General features: G+C 48.9%; 5 protein-coding genes across 5 annotated transcripts; 3 read left to right on the top strand and 2 right to left on the bottom strand.

The window, feature by feature from the left end:
- The first annotated feature begins 3,983 nt into the window (after nucleotides 1-3,983).
- On the top strand, nucleotides 3,984-4,295 carry LOC137536387 (histone H4). Its single transcript, XM_068258572.1, has one exon. It carries the CDS (start codon nucleotides 3,984-3,986, stop codon nucleotides 4,293-4,295), a length of 312 nt encoding a protein of 103 aa, XP_068114673.1.
- Nucleotides 4,296-5,902: 1,607 nt separating this feature from the next.
- On the bottom strand, nucleotides 5,903-6,295 carry LOC137536386 (histone H2A type 2-B). Its single transcript, XM_068258571.1, has one exon. It carries the CDS (start codon nucleotides 6,293-6,295, stop codon nucleotides 5,903-5,905), a length of 393 nt encoding a protein of 130 aa, XP_068114672.1.
- Nucleotides 6,296-6,692: 397 nt separating this feature from the next.
- Nucleotides 6,693-7,120, top strand: LOC137536385 (histone H2B 1.1-like). The gene has a single exon (XM_068258570.1). The coding sequence runs from the start codon at nucleotides 6,699-6,701 to the stop codon at nucleotides 7,080-7,082; it is 384 nt and encodes a 127-aa protein (XP_068114671.1). The 5' UTR covers nucleotides 6,693-6,698; the 3' UTR covers nucleotides 7,083-7,120.
- A 3,372-nt stretch (nucleotides 7,121-10,492) lies between these two features.
- On the top strand, nucleotides 10,493-10,933 carry LOC137536384 (histone H3). Its single transcript, XM_068258569.1, has one exon. The coding sequence runs from the start codon at nucleotides 10,493-10,495 to the stop codon at nucleotides 10,901-10,903; it is 411 nt and encodes a 136-aa protein (XP_068114670.1). The 3' UTR covers nucleotides 10,904-10,933.
- A 559-nt stretch (nucleotides 10,934-11,492) lies between these two features.
- LOC137536383 (histone H1.11R-like) lies at nucleotides 11,493-12,161 on the bottom strand. The gene has a single exon (XM_068258568.1). The coding sequence runs from the start codon at nucleotides 12,159-12,161 to the stop codon at nucleotides 11,493-11,495; it is 669 nt and encodes a 222-aa protein (XP_068114669.1).
- Nucleotides 12,162-12,635: the final 474 nt, after the last annotated feature.

Genomic DNA, 12,635 nt, shown 5'->3' with positions numbered 1-12,635 from the left:
GCCCAGTAAATGTAGTCAGGGGTATATGTGCCCAGTATATGTAGCCAGGGGTACATGTGCCCAGTATATGTAGCCAGGGGTACATGTGCCCAGTATATGTAGCCCAAGGTATATATGTCCCCAGTATATGTAGCCAGAGGTATATGTCCCCAGTATATGTAGGCAGGGGTATATGTGCCCAGTATATGTAGCCAGAGGTATATATGTCCCCAGTATATGTAGCCAGGGGGTATGTGTCCCCAGTATATGTAGCCAGAGGTATATGTGCCCAGTATATATAGCCAGAGATATATATGCCCAGTATATGTAGCCAGAGGTATATATGCCCAGTATATGTAGCCAGAGGTATATGTGCCCAGTATATGTAGGCAGGGGTATATATGCCCAGTATATGTAGCCAGAGATTTGTCCCCAGTATATGTAGGCAGGAGTATATGTGCCCAGTATATGTAGCCAGAGATATATATGCCCAGTATATGTAGCCAGGGGTATATGTGCCCAGTATATGTAGTAAGGGGTATATATGCCCAGTATATGTAGTCAGGGGTATATGTGCCCAGTATATGTAGTCAGAGGTATATATGTCCCCAGTATATGTAGCCAGGGGGTATGTGTCCCCAGTATATGTAGCCAGAGGTATATGTGCCCAGTATATGTAGTCAGGGGTATATGTGCCCAGTATATGTAGTCAGGGGTATATGTGCCCAGTATATGTAGCCCGAGGTACATATGTCCCCAGTATATGTAGCCAGAGGTATATATGTCCCCAGTATATGTAGCCAGAGGTATATGTCCCCAGTATATGTAGGCAGGGGTATATGTGCCCAGTATATGTAGCCAGAGGTATATATGTCCCCAGTATATTTTGCCAGGGGTATATGTGCCCAGTATATGTAGCCAGTGGTATATGTGCCCAGTATATGTAGCCAGAGGTATATATGCCCAGTATATGTAGCCAGAGGTATATGTCCCCATTTAATTTTTTGCATTTAATTTTTTGGCCAGCACTATGACGCTGTGCTGCTACTACTACCACCAGTATGTTGCCATGGTCCTTCTGTGCTGCTGAATTGACCACCCGCATTGTCCTTCTCCTCCTGACTCGCTCGCTTCCACCAATGTACTCTGTCTGCGTTCACACTGCCCGGGTCACCGGGTGCATTTAATTTTTTGGCCAGCACTATGACGCTGTGCTACTACTACTACCACCAGTATGTTGCCATGGTCCTTCTGTTCTGTGCTGCTGAACTGACCGCTCGCATTGTCCTCCTCCTCCTGACACACACTCGCTTCCACCAATGTACTCTGTCTGCGTTCACACTGCCCGGGTCACCGGGTGCATTTAATTTTTTGGCCAGCACTATGACGCTGTGCTGCTACTACTACTACCAGTATGTTGCCGTGGTCCTTCTGTGCTGCTGAACTGACCGCCCGCATAGTCCTTCTCCTGACTCAGTCGCTACCACCACTGCACTCTGCGTTCACACTGCCCGTGTCCACTGACAACTCTGCTGCGATGTCATTGCTAATTGCTGCAAAAAACAAAACAAAAAAAAATTACAAAAACCTCTCTGGGGCCTTTTTGGCGTCAGCCACTCATCCTCCTCCAGCGGTACCTTCGCCGCCAAGTGCCATTGGAACTCACCTTCACCTCGCCTTCACTGCTTAACGCGTATATCCCTTTTTAAAACCACTTATTACCAATTAATAGCCCCATTTAAAGTGTTGATTTCACTTTAAAATCCATTTTCTCTAGAAAAAAAAAATTGGGGGGAATTTTTTATGTTGAAGTTATGTTGCCCCTTATCACCTCGATAATCCATGCAATTTGGGGGATTGTAGCATGTATGGGGGCTTTGTTATTAACGTTAAAAGAAAATCCGCCTCAGGGCGGAAATCCACGCGTGATTACACCATTCACGGCAGAAAATCTGCGTGGTTGCGTGGACGCGGACGAAAATCCGCATGCGGCGGGGCCGAATGCGGATTTTTTTTTGCAACCACGCGGATAGCCGAATTCGTGGATGAGGCACATCCGAGCATCCCTGGTGGGTAGTGTGCACCCTGCTCTGCCTCTTTTCAATCTCCCTGATCTGAGGTCTGTAAGTAGCACCCAGCAAAGCCCCCAGCTCTGCAAAGCAAAGCCCCCAGTATAGCAAAGACCCCAACACCCAGAAAATCGCCTAAAGCCCCCATCCCAGTATCCAGCAAAGTGCCCAGACCCCTCCTGCCCAGCATCCAGCTAAGCCCCCAGCTCTTCCCAACAAAGTACCCAGTTTTTTTTGTTTTTTGTCTGTTTGTTTCACGGGGAAGGGCAATTTTATTGTTTGCCAATACCCACATATGCCTCTGGAAAAAGCGCTTATTTCCCACAATGGCTATCATTCATAAAGCATTTCCGCATGCGGAAATGCTTAAAACAGCTGACTTTACCGCACTCGTAGCAAAATCTGCATTCTTAAAGGCTACTTCCGCATGAAAACCTGACATTACCGAGCACAGCGATAAATCACCGCCTTGTGTGGTGATTATTGTAAAAAATGTAGCAAAATGTGAATTCATAAAGATCACCGCAAGCGGTGTGAGGTCAGGAAGTACCGCTCCCTCTGATGTGGCGATAACAATGTTAAGTGAATGGAGACACAGACCTCCCAGGCAGCTGCAGTAGAGCGGAACACGGAGAAATGTATCAACTCCGCAGCTTCCTGTGCTTCCGCAAGCCTACCGCTAGCCTAGTTCGGGGAATCTCCGCACTGCTACTGCTACCCCAACTGGATACATTTTTATGAATGCGCAGCCAGAAGTCTAAAACACAGACAGCGGTGTTTTCCCGCACAGATTCTCTTTACCGACCGACAACAGGTTTAAGAATGATAGCCAATGTCATAAGGTTCACAGACAGCAAACTGTCAGGACCAAGGTCATGGCATCACGCTGTGGGAGGGGTTTCTCCACAATATCAGCCATACAAACCCCCTTTTCCCAATGATCTATTCAAAAAAAGGTAAAGCTTTCTTGTGTGAAAGGGGGAATCAGCAACTTACCGCTGGAATTCAGTTCTAACCTTTGTTAAAGTTTCGCTTTAAATGCTTTCTGAAAACATTTACCTGCCTGTATGTATTTTATGCTCCCGTGACATACCGACATTGTAATGCACATTATGTGTTTACAGTAGAGCATAAGCCATTGGGCTTAATTCACAAAAGAATGCTAACTGTTAGCACGTCCATTTTCACGTGAATTTTCGTGTTTGCGCGATCGCAAATTTTCGTGCGCAATTAAACGGTTTCACGCGCAAAATTCGCACCAAAGTTTGCGATCGCGCAAACACGAAAATTCACGTCAAAACGACCTCTTTTGTGAATCAAGCCCAATAAATTATTTCACCCTGATAACATTTCGCCAATCAATGGTGTCATCCTGATTCAAAACTTCTTGAATGTATATTTACATAACACATATGTATTACGTGCCAGAGGGAAAATGCACACAAATCCATATGCAAATACATTAATAAATGTGAACAAAGCCTTTAATTTATGTACGCAAATTTGGCTTTCTCTTTCAAATATTGTAGTGTTAGTAATAGTACTGATTTAGATAGCACTTCTGATACTGACCACAAGATGGTGCTGCGTGTAACAGGAGTCATATTGGAAACTGCAGATCCTATATTCTTCTTCACAACGAGATGAATGATCTGACCTCACAGTCACAAATATATAACAAGTGGGAACGCACAAATAATAAGCGGATGATCTATTCAGCAGGGTGGCGGCAGGAAGAAAAAGGGAGAGACATTGCCGGGAGTGGAAACCGTGGTCGCCATAAAAAAAAAAAGAAAACAAAAAAAAAACACCTCTCTCTGCTCCGCCCACTCCTGTGCAGTCCCCCCTCAGGTCCGCTCAGACTGTATAAGAGGAGAGGAGGCGGCAGTACTGATCAGTTCATCTCTACAGCGGGGAAGAAGCGATATAGTAATCATGTCTGGTCGTGGAAAGGGCGGGAAGGGACTCGGGAAAGGAGGCGCCAAGCGGCACAGGAAGGTGCTCCGGGATAACATCCAGGGCATCACTAAGCCCGCCATCCGCCGCCTGGCCCGCAGAGGGGGTGTCAAGCGCATCTCCGGCCTCATCTATGAGGAGACCCGCGGAGTGCTGAAGGTTTTCCTGGAGAACGTCATCCGGGACGCCGTCACCTACACCGAGCACGCCAAGAGGAAGACGGTCACCGCCATGGATGTGGTGTACGCCCTCAAGCGCCAGGGACGCACCCTCTACGGCTTCGGGGGTTAATCCGGCTGCTTTACTGATTCCAACTACAACACAAAGGCCCTTCTCAGGGCCACCCACTCTATCCATAGAAGTGCTGTCATATCCTGGAAGCTTGCTGAGCAGTCAACGTTGCTAGAAAACCTGGTAATGTTGCATCTATCGCTGCTTCCAATGGAAGTAGCGGAGGGCTGAGCAAGTGGTTTCCCGTAATTATTTACACTGAGCAGCCCGTTCATTTTACTGATCACCCGCTGCTTCTGCTGGTAACGTTGCGCTGTGTCTGGGGAGTGGTGACGTAACACGGGCAGGTCATTGCAGTGGAGGAAACACGTTGATAACGGCCGCTGGGAAGCTGTATGGGGCGTACAGCTTCCAGAAAGGAGCTCAGCGTTCCTTTCAAACACAAAAGTATCCTGTCCTACATTTTCATCAACATCCCCAATTTTTCAGCGGCCGCTATCAACGTGTTTCCTCCACTGCAATGATCTGCCCGTTTGACGTCACCACTATAGGGCAGGTCTGCTGACGAAATAGCCTACCCGTCGAATTTATCTACATGCATAACTGGAGCACCGACTCTGATATCCGAGATGGGGCCGGAGATGGTGGGATAACGGGTTGGGTTGGGAAGCGATAAATTGACGGCGGACACGGTTTCTCGGAGCGTGGTGCAATAGTGACCGATTAATTCCGGGTATAGTTATTCAGTGGGGTTTGCTAAAATGGCGGGAAAGACCGTTATATACGCGCGAAACATTTGAAAATGAGCTAAACGGATTTTCTTTTGTTCATAAAAGTGCCCAAAACGTAATGAAGATTCCCTCACATCTGAGTCCCCCAAATGACAAGTGCTGAATGTGCGCATCTTGCTGCATACAAACAATGTGCTGCTGCGGAGAGCTTTACAAAGAGGGAAATATGACCGGATGTTAATTCATTTCATTCCGGTCAATCGAGTGAAGTGGGACAGATTCCCCTTGTACGGTTTCCTCATAGACGCAGAATACCGGGCTACGCAAATCACTGCCTCTATTGTAGATACAAATCCAGAAAGGTAAAGAAAAAAGGTCACTATTACATCGTCACATATCCCTCCAGCTAGGGGGTGTGAGTGGCTCTAAGCGAAAGCTGCTCGTGAAAGCTGGGAAATAAGCAATGCTTTCAAAAATAAATGTCATGTATTTACATCACTGAATATGCTGCATTCTGTGGAATACATTGAAAAGTTGCATCTAACCGATCATCCCTATAAACGATTCCCGTAGGGTATGAATGTAAGATTTATAGAAGCTGCTGCAGAACGTGAGATTCATTCTGGGAATCGCTAAAATGGCGGGAAGGCCGTTAAATAAGCGCAAAATTGTACAATACAGACATTTCATAAAACCGCCTAAAAGAATTATACTTTGGATTCCCTCACCCGTTCTAAAAGTGACGCTACACACATTACTGGAGTAAGTTACCGCTCCAGAAGAAAACAAAACAGATTTCGCTTTCCTAGTAAGGGAGGGGGGAGAAGGTATGAAAGCCCCAGGAGTGTATTTAGTGCATATCAGCTCTGTATAGACAGTGTGGGTGGCTCTGAAAAGAGCCTTTGGGTTCTGTGGAATATCTTTCGCTGCAGGGAGTTACTTGCTCTTGGCGGCCTTGTGGCTCTCGGTCTTCTTGGGCAGCAGCACGGCCTGGATGTTGGGCAGGACGCCCCCCTGGGCGATGGTCACCCCACCCAGCAGCTTGTTGAGCTCCTCGTCGTTGCGCACGGCCAGCTGCAGGTGGCGGGGGATAATGCGGGTCTTCTTGTTGTCCCGGGCGGCGTTGCCAGCCAGCTCCAGGATCTCAGCGGTCAGATACTCTAGCACTGCGGCCAGATAGACCGGAGCTCCGGCCCCCACCCGCTCCGCATAGTTGCCCTTCCTCAGCAGACGGTGAACACGACCGACTGGGAACTGCAGCCCGGCCCGGGAGGAGCGAGTCTTGGCCTTGGCACGAGCCTTGCCGCCTTGTTTGCCTCTTCCGGACATGATGACTTCAGAAATTCAGATAACTCTCCAAACTCGAGAATAACCAAACCCGCCCCTCCTCCTGCCATATATACTCTGCTGTCCGGCCCACGCTGTCACCTGATTGGCTGCTGTCCGATTCAGCCAATGGAATGCAGGTCCAGCATTTCACCAATCAGCAAACTCTGGGCGTTCCTCTGCGCTGAAGCCGCCAATGGGATTATGGTCGAGTTCTCAGTAATGTGTTTTGCACACGGCGCGTCTCCAGCCAGTGAGAGGGAAGGAAATCATCAGCTAGTGACGCTGCCCAATAGTGTAGAGAGAAGCACTGCAGCCTGATTAGCATAGGCCGCCTATATAAGGAGGGGAGGCGGCGCTGCTCCTCATCGTGTCTCCGCACTCTGCAGCGTTACTGATAATCAGCATGGCTCCTGAACCAACCAAGTCCGCCCCGGCGCCCAAGAAGGGCTCTAAGAAAGCGGTGAGCAAGACCCAGAAGAAGGACGGCAAGAAGCGCAGGAAGACCAGGAAGGAGAGCTACGCCATCTACGTGTACAAGGTGCTGAAGCAGGTGCACCCCGACACCGGCATCTCCTCCAAGGCCATGAGCATCATGAACTCCTTCGTCAATGACATCTTCGAGCGCATCGCCGGGGAAGCTTCCCGCCTGGCTCATTACAACAAGCGCCACACCATCACCTCCCGGGAGATCCAGACCGCCGTCCGCCTGCTGCTGCCGGGAGAGCTGGCCAAGCACGCCGTGTCCGAGGGCACCAAGGCCGTCACCAAGTACACCAGCGCCAAGTAATCTCTCCGCATTGTGCCCAGCAGCACCCTGTACCGAGCATAACCCAAAGGCTCTTCTAAGAGCCACCCACACATTCATTACAGAGTTGTTTTAAGCCATCCATCCCATGTGTGTAATATCAGCGCTACGGATTATTTAGGTGGTTTTAAATCCATAATATCAGTTCGGCGTTATTACTGATCCCCGTTTAACTATAAATTAGGGTGATCCTGATATTTGACACTTCCGTGCAGCAGAATAAAGCATTATCGTGCGCTCCTACACGCGTCTGTTACATGTAAGGGATCAGTGAGTTAATGTCTTATGGGTGCAATAATATGAACACAGTATATAATGTAAATGACTGATGTCGGTGGGAGTTGAAGTTTGCAGTGATTGACAAGATTTCAGCTGCTTTTACAGAAACGTGACCAATAATCTTCTTTATTACACTTGGAAGTGGCACAGAGCGTTTCCCAGAATTAAAGTGAACCATAAATTGTAATAAAGTACACCGGCGCCAAGCAACCTCCCCGATACCAATCATAACCCAAAGGCTCAGCCACCCACCAATTCATTGCGGAGCTGTTCTATGCAATCACTTATGAGTGTTCTATGATTTAGTGTAATCCCGGTCTGATTCGTCTTGATTTGTGCGGCTGCGATAAACAGCCAGGTTACAGAATTATCGGGTACGCTCACCTCTACTGGTATATATGAAAGGGATCAGTTACAGTTACAGTCTCAAGAGGCATTGATATGGACACAGGAGGACGCAAGTCGGGGGAGAAGGTGGCAGATGAAGTTTGGAGTGGTTGTCTGGCTCAATAGATTTCAGCTGCTGATTTTACAGGAACAGTAAAGTGAACAATAAATATCTTTAGGACACTGAGGGTGACTCCGCTACACTTGGATGTTGCGCAGAGTTTCTCACAATAAAGTGAACCATAACAAGTGATGTGTCAACCAAATCAAGTCGAAAAGAAATGTGAGAAGCAAAAAAAAAACTTTCAATATTATTCTAGTATTTATTACAATTTGCCACGCCGCCTTCCCCTCCCCCGAATCTATTTTATGAGTCGATCATCCGAATCATCAAAATGAACGATTCGGATCGCAAAAGGGGCGGGGCCAGGAGCAACACGCCCCCTCTCAGCGGGCAGCGGGGTCCTGGAAGCAGGGATCGCTCTGTTGGATGGGAGCCAGCCTTGCAGGGAGACAGGTAGATGAGAGAGAGAGGGGACATGGGTGCCACTGCCAGATATGTGTAGAGCACACATACTGGCTATAACGTGCTGCCCATTATAGGCTGGCTGTTCCGTAGTGCTGCACAGTGATCACATTGGAAGCTTTTGGCTCAGCACAGCTCAGTAACTTTGCAGACAGTGTGATTGAAAGGCAATATAATCCTCCTGCACTCGGCACTAAACAGCTGCACTTATCTTCTGGGAATGCTTTCTTTCACTGTGCGACCTTTTCTTTCAAAGTGTACAGATGAACATATAGGTGAAATATATGACATAAAGCATATGATTGCAGCATGTGGGTATTACGTGCAAACATTTCTGCTCTCTGCCCGTCCCTCCTCCCTTCTCTGTCCACTCCCTGCCCTCTGTCCATCTTCTCCCCTTCTCTGTGTGTCCACTCCCTCTCCGTCTCCTGTCCACAGACCTGTCCTGCTGTTCATTTCACCCCCGAATGCTTCCTGTAGTAAAATGATCCGAGATTCGGATCAAAGATCCGGATCTCTTCAATGATCCGATTCGAATCATCCGGATCATTGAAAAGATCCGAACTTCCCATCTCTACTGGTCTGACTCGTCTTGATTTGTGCGACTGCGATAAACCGCCACGTTACAGAATTATCGGGTACGCTCACCTCTACTGGTGTATATGAAAGGGATCAGTTACAGTTACAGTCTCAAGAGGCATTGATATGGACACAGGAGGACGCAAGTCGGGGGAGAAGGTGGCAGATGAAGTTTGGAGTGGTTGTCTGGCTCAATAGATTTCAGCTGCTGATTTTACAGGAACAGTAAAGTGAACAATAAATATCTTAAGGACACTGAGGGTGACTCCGCTACACTTGGATGTTGCGCAGAGTTTCTCACAATAAAGTGAACCATAACAAGTGACGTGTCAACCAAATCAAGTCGAAAAGAAATGTGAGAAGCCAAAAAAAACCTTTCAATATAATTCTAGTATTTATTACAATTTGCCACGCCGCCTTCCCCTCCTCCGATTTTTCTCTGAATCGATTCAAAATTCTTCAAACAAGGGGCAGGGTGATCTGTAAATAGGATAGGAATTGATGCGTGAGGAGTGATCTTCCTTGCCTATTCCTAATACAGGAAATACCATCAACAGTGAGCGCAGTATTACATTATCCATAGTACAGGCGATCCTGAGGCTTCTTTTCCACGAACTGTTGAGCTGTGTGCTCAGCAAGCAGTTGCCAGGCAGCAGTGAGCAGTTGTGAGAGTTTGAGAGGCATTTCACTGCCTAGAAACAGTTCGTGGAAAGGAGGCCTTACACTTATAAACCAGTTCTTTCTGGGAAATTGAAAGTTGAGTCCCATGGTAAAATCAAGGTGCAATGCATCTATATTGTTTACTTTTGGACAACTCTGGATCTGGGCATGCAGTAATATAAACATTTTTTGCTGTTTTGATTGTGCTTCTAAAGTAGTTTTAACTATGTAGTTTATACTATACGGTCAACAGTAATTTTAAGTGTGGAGTCGCACTTGCTTGGCTTCCATCAATTTCAGATGGTCAGGTGTGCAGATCCAATAGTCCCGGACACCATGGGACTCAAACTGTAGCAAATGAAGAGAAAGATCCGCACCACCTTCAGAAAAGCTTAGTCTGTTTTATTGGAAAAAAACATACAAATTTAAAAAGAACTTTGCGGCAGGACAGTCCACTGTTTCGGGCTCCTGCCCATCTTCATGCTGCCTAGTTCTAGGCAGCATGAAGATGGGCAGGAGCCCGAAACAGTGGACTGTCCTGCCGCAAAGTTCTTTTTAAATTTGTATGTTTTTTTCCAATAAAACAGACTAAGCTTTTCTGAAGGTGGTGCGGATCTTTCGTTTATACTATACGGTCGCATTTAACAAACAAAAATATGTGATTGCAAAGATATAGTATTGTATGTTTTGTACATAAGACAACGTTGTATCTCGGAGTCCTTTGTAAGTAGGCGACTGTCTGTACATGAAAAGACCGGTTACTTTTAACAGGAAATTGGCGGGCCGGCTGATGATGAAACAAAGCCTTATTTTGGCGGTACATTTGAATGTGAGAGCGTGCAGAGGGCGGGGCGTGAGGTAGCCAATGATAAAGAGGCACAGGGTGTATATAAAGGCGCTTCCCGGCTACGGACCTCATTCATATTTCTTTACTGTAAGGAGAACCTCTGCTGCCTGAGCGATGGCCAGAACCAAGCAGACCGCCCGCAAGTCCACCGGAGGGAAAGCTCCCCGCAAGCAGCTGGCCACCAAAGCCGCCCGGAAGAGCGCCCCGGCCACCGGAGGAGTGAAGAAGCCTCACCGCTACCGGCCCGGTACAGTGGCTCTCCGAGAGATCCGCCGCTACCAGAAATCCACCGAGCTGCTGATCCGCAAGCTGCCCTTCCAGCGCCTGGTGCGGGAGATCGCCCAGGACTTCAAGACCGACCTGCGCTTCCAGAGCTCGGCCGTCATGGCTCTGCAGGAGGCCAGCGAGGCTTATCTGGTGGGGCTCTTCGAGGACACCAACCTGTGCGCCATCCACGCCAAGAGGGTCACCATCATGCCCAAAGACATCCAGCTGGCCCGCAGGATCCGCGGCGAGAGGGCATAAGCGCGTCACACATTCTCACCCACAACACAAAGGCTCTTTTCAGAGCCACCTCCACATTCTCCATACAGAGCTGTTCTACATATGAATGCTGCAATCTTCCGATCATGCCTTATTTTCAGGGGATAAATCAGTAGCGGAGCTTAGGAGATGTATAGAAACTACAGTCTTCTCTCTCCATGATATGAACATATAGATTGTAACCAGGAAAGGCAATTGCTGCATTACGTCTTACCAAGTATGTATTGCACATGGAATACAGCAGGTCAGATCTGTAGTTAATCCAAGAAATTCATCTGCCATAAAAGATGAGCTACAGCATAATCTATATACTGTATAGGGAAATCCTGCAATCTTTACTTCCTGCTTTCATGGAAGCAGACATTGGTTTAACATCCTGAGCTGACTGAATTACAGTTGCCAGTCCTGTGCAAGAGTTGCGGGACTAATTGTACGATCTACTGCTTCATTATCTATCCAGTGACACAAGCAAAGCATCGCAGCCCTTCAGGGAAAGTGTGGGTGGCTCTGAAAAGAGCCTTTGGGTTAATAGACAGGCGAGCCTTTGGGTTAATAAGAGACAGGCTGCGGCTTATTTCTTCTTAGGAGCGGCCTTCTTGGGCTTAGCCGCCTTCTTTGCCGGGCTCTTGGCGGCCTTAAGCTTGGCTGCCTTCTTAGCGGGGCTCTTGGCGGCTTTCTTGGGTTTAGCGGCAGCTTTGGGCTTCTTGGCAGCAGCTGCTGCCGGTTTCTTGGCCGCCTTCTTAGCGGGGCTTTTCTTGGCGGCGCTGGGGGCTTTCTTAGGCTTCTTCGGGGACTTGGCGGCTTTGGGCTTCCTGGCAGTAGCCGGCTTCTTAGGCTTTGCGGCAGCCGCTGGCTTCTTCTTGGCCTGTGCCGGCTTCTTGTGCTCTTTGCCGGCTGCCTCCTTCTTGCTGACCTTGAAGGATCCGGAGGCGCCGGTGCCTTTGACATGGACGAGGCTGCCCTTAGTCAGCAAGCCCTTGATGGCCAGCTTGAGGCGGCTGTTATTCTTCTCCACATCGTAGCCTCCGGCAGCCAGAGCCTTCTTCAGGGCGGCCAGGGAGACCCCGCTGCGCTCTTTGGAGGCGGACACGGCCTTGAGGATGAGTTCGGACACGGCGGGGCCGGAAGGCTTCTTGCTGGCTTTCTTAGCTCCTCCTCCGGCTGCCGCCTTCTTAGTCTGCTTCTTCTTGGCGGCGGGCTCCGCTGCGGGAGGAGCAGCTGCTGGGGCGGTCTCTGCCATCTTCCTAGTTATATTACAAAGTGTAACTGCAAGTGACCGCCAGTGAGCGCTTATATACCCTCCCCGGCTGCGCTGCCATTGGCTGCTGACAGTAGCGCGTCCCGTCTTCCTATTGGTGGGATCCGGACTCTGAGCTGCCCGCCTCTTCACACAGCTGTCACTCCTCGGCTCTCTGCTTGTGTTTCCTTACCGGGAGAAAAGTGGGTTTATTCCCCCCGGAAAGTAGCCGTGCGCCCCCTGTGTGCGGCCGCCCGGCTGGCAGGGGTCTTCCCTCCTCCATTACAGTCACGGGGGGCTTCTGAGCGGCGACAGTGGCCGGGAAATCCCGCTCTAATGTGACCAGCTCCGCTTCCTGCTCCCCCGATCTCCGCTGTCTCCATCATCAGGGGGTAATATACGGGGTCTCCCGTCACTGCCCCCGCAATATGAAGGAGGGGATCCCCGCCACATAATATACGGGGCTGGGGGGCTACT

Source organism: Hyperolius riggenbachi, chromosome 10 (assembly GCF_040937935.1).
Source record: "Hyperolius riggenbachi isolate aHypRig1 chromosome 10, aHypRig1.pri, whole genome shotgun sequence".
NCBI classification, from domain to species: domain Eukaryota; kingdom Metazoa; phylum Chordata; class Amphibia; order Anura; family Hyperoliidae; genus Hyperolius; species Hyperolius riggenbachi.
This window is presented reverse-complemented; position numbering and strand designations above follow the sequence as displayed.

What these genes read in the sequence shown, in the direction of transcription:
- LOC137536383 (XM_068258568.1), bottom strand. Translation starts at nt 12,161, where the DNA reads ATGGCAGAGACCGCCCCAGCAGCTGCTCCTCCCGCAGCGGAGCCCGCC.
- LOC137536386 (XM_068258571.1), bottom strand. Translation starts at nt 6,295, where the DNA reads ATGTCCGGAAGAGGCAAACAAGGCGGCAAGGCTCGTGCCAAGGCCAAG.
- LOC137536385 (XM_068258570.1), top strand. Translation starts at nt 6,699, where the DNA reads ATGGCTCCTGAACCAACCAAGTCCGCCCCGGCGCCCAAGAAGGGCTCT.
- LOC137536387 (XM_068258572.1), top strand. Translation starts at nt 3,984, where the DNA reads ATGTCTGGTCGTGGAAAGGGCGGGAAGGGACTCGGGAAAGGAGGCGCC.
- LOC137536384 (XM_068258569.1), top strand. Translation starts at nt 10,493, where the DNA reads ATGGCCAGAACCAAGCAGACCGCCCGCAAGTCCACCGGAGGGAAAGCT.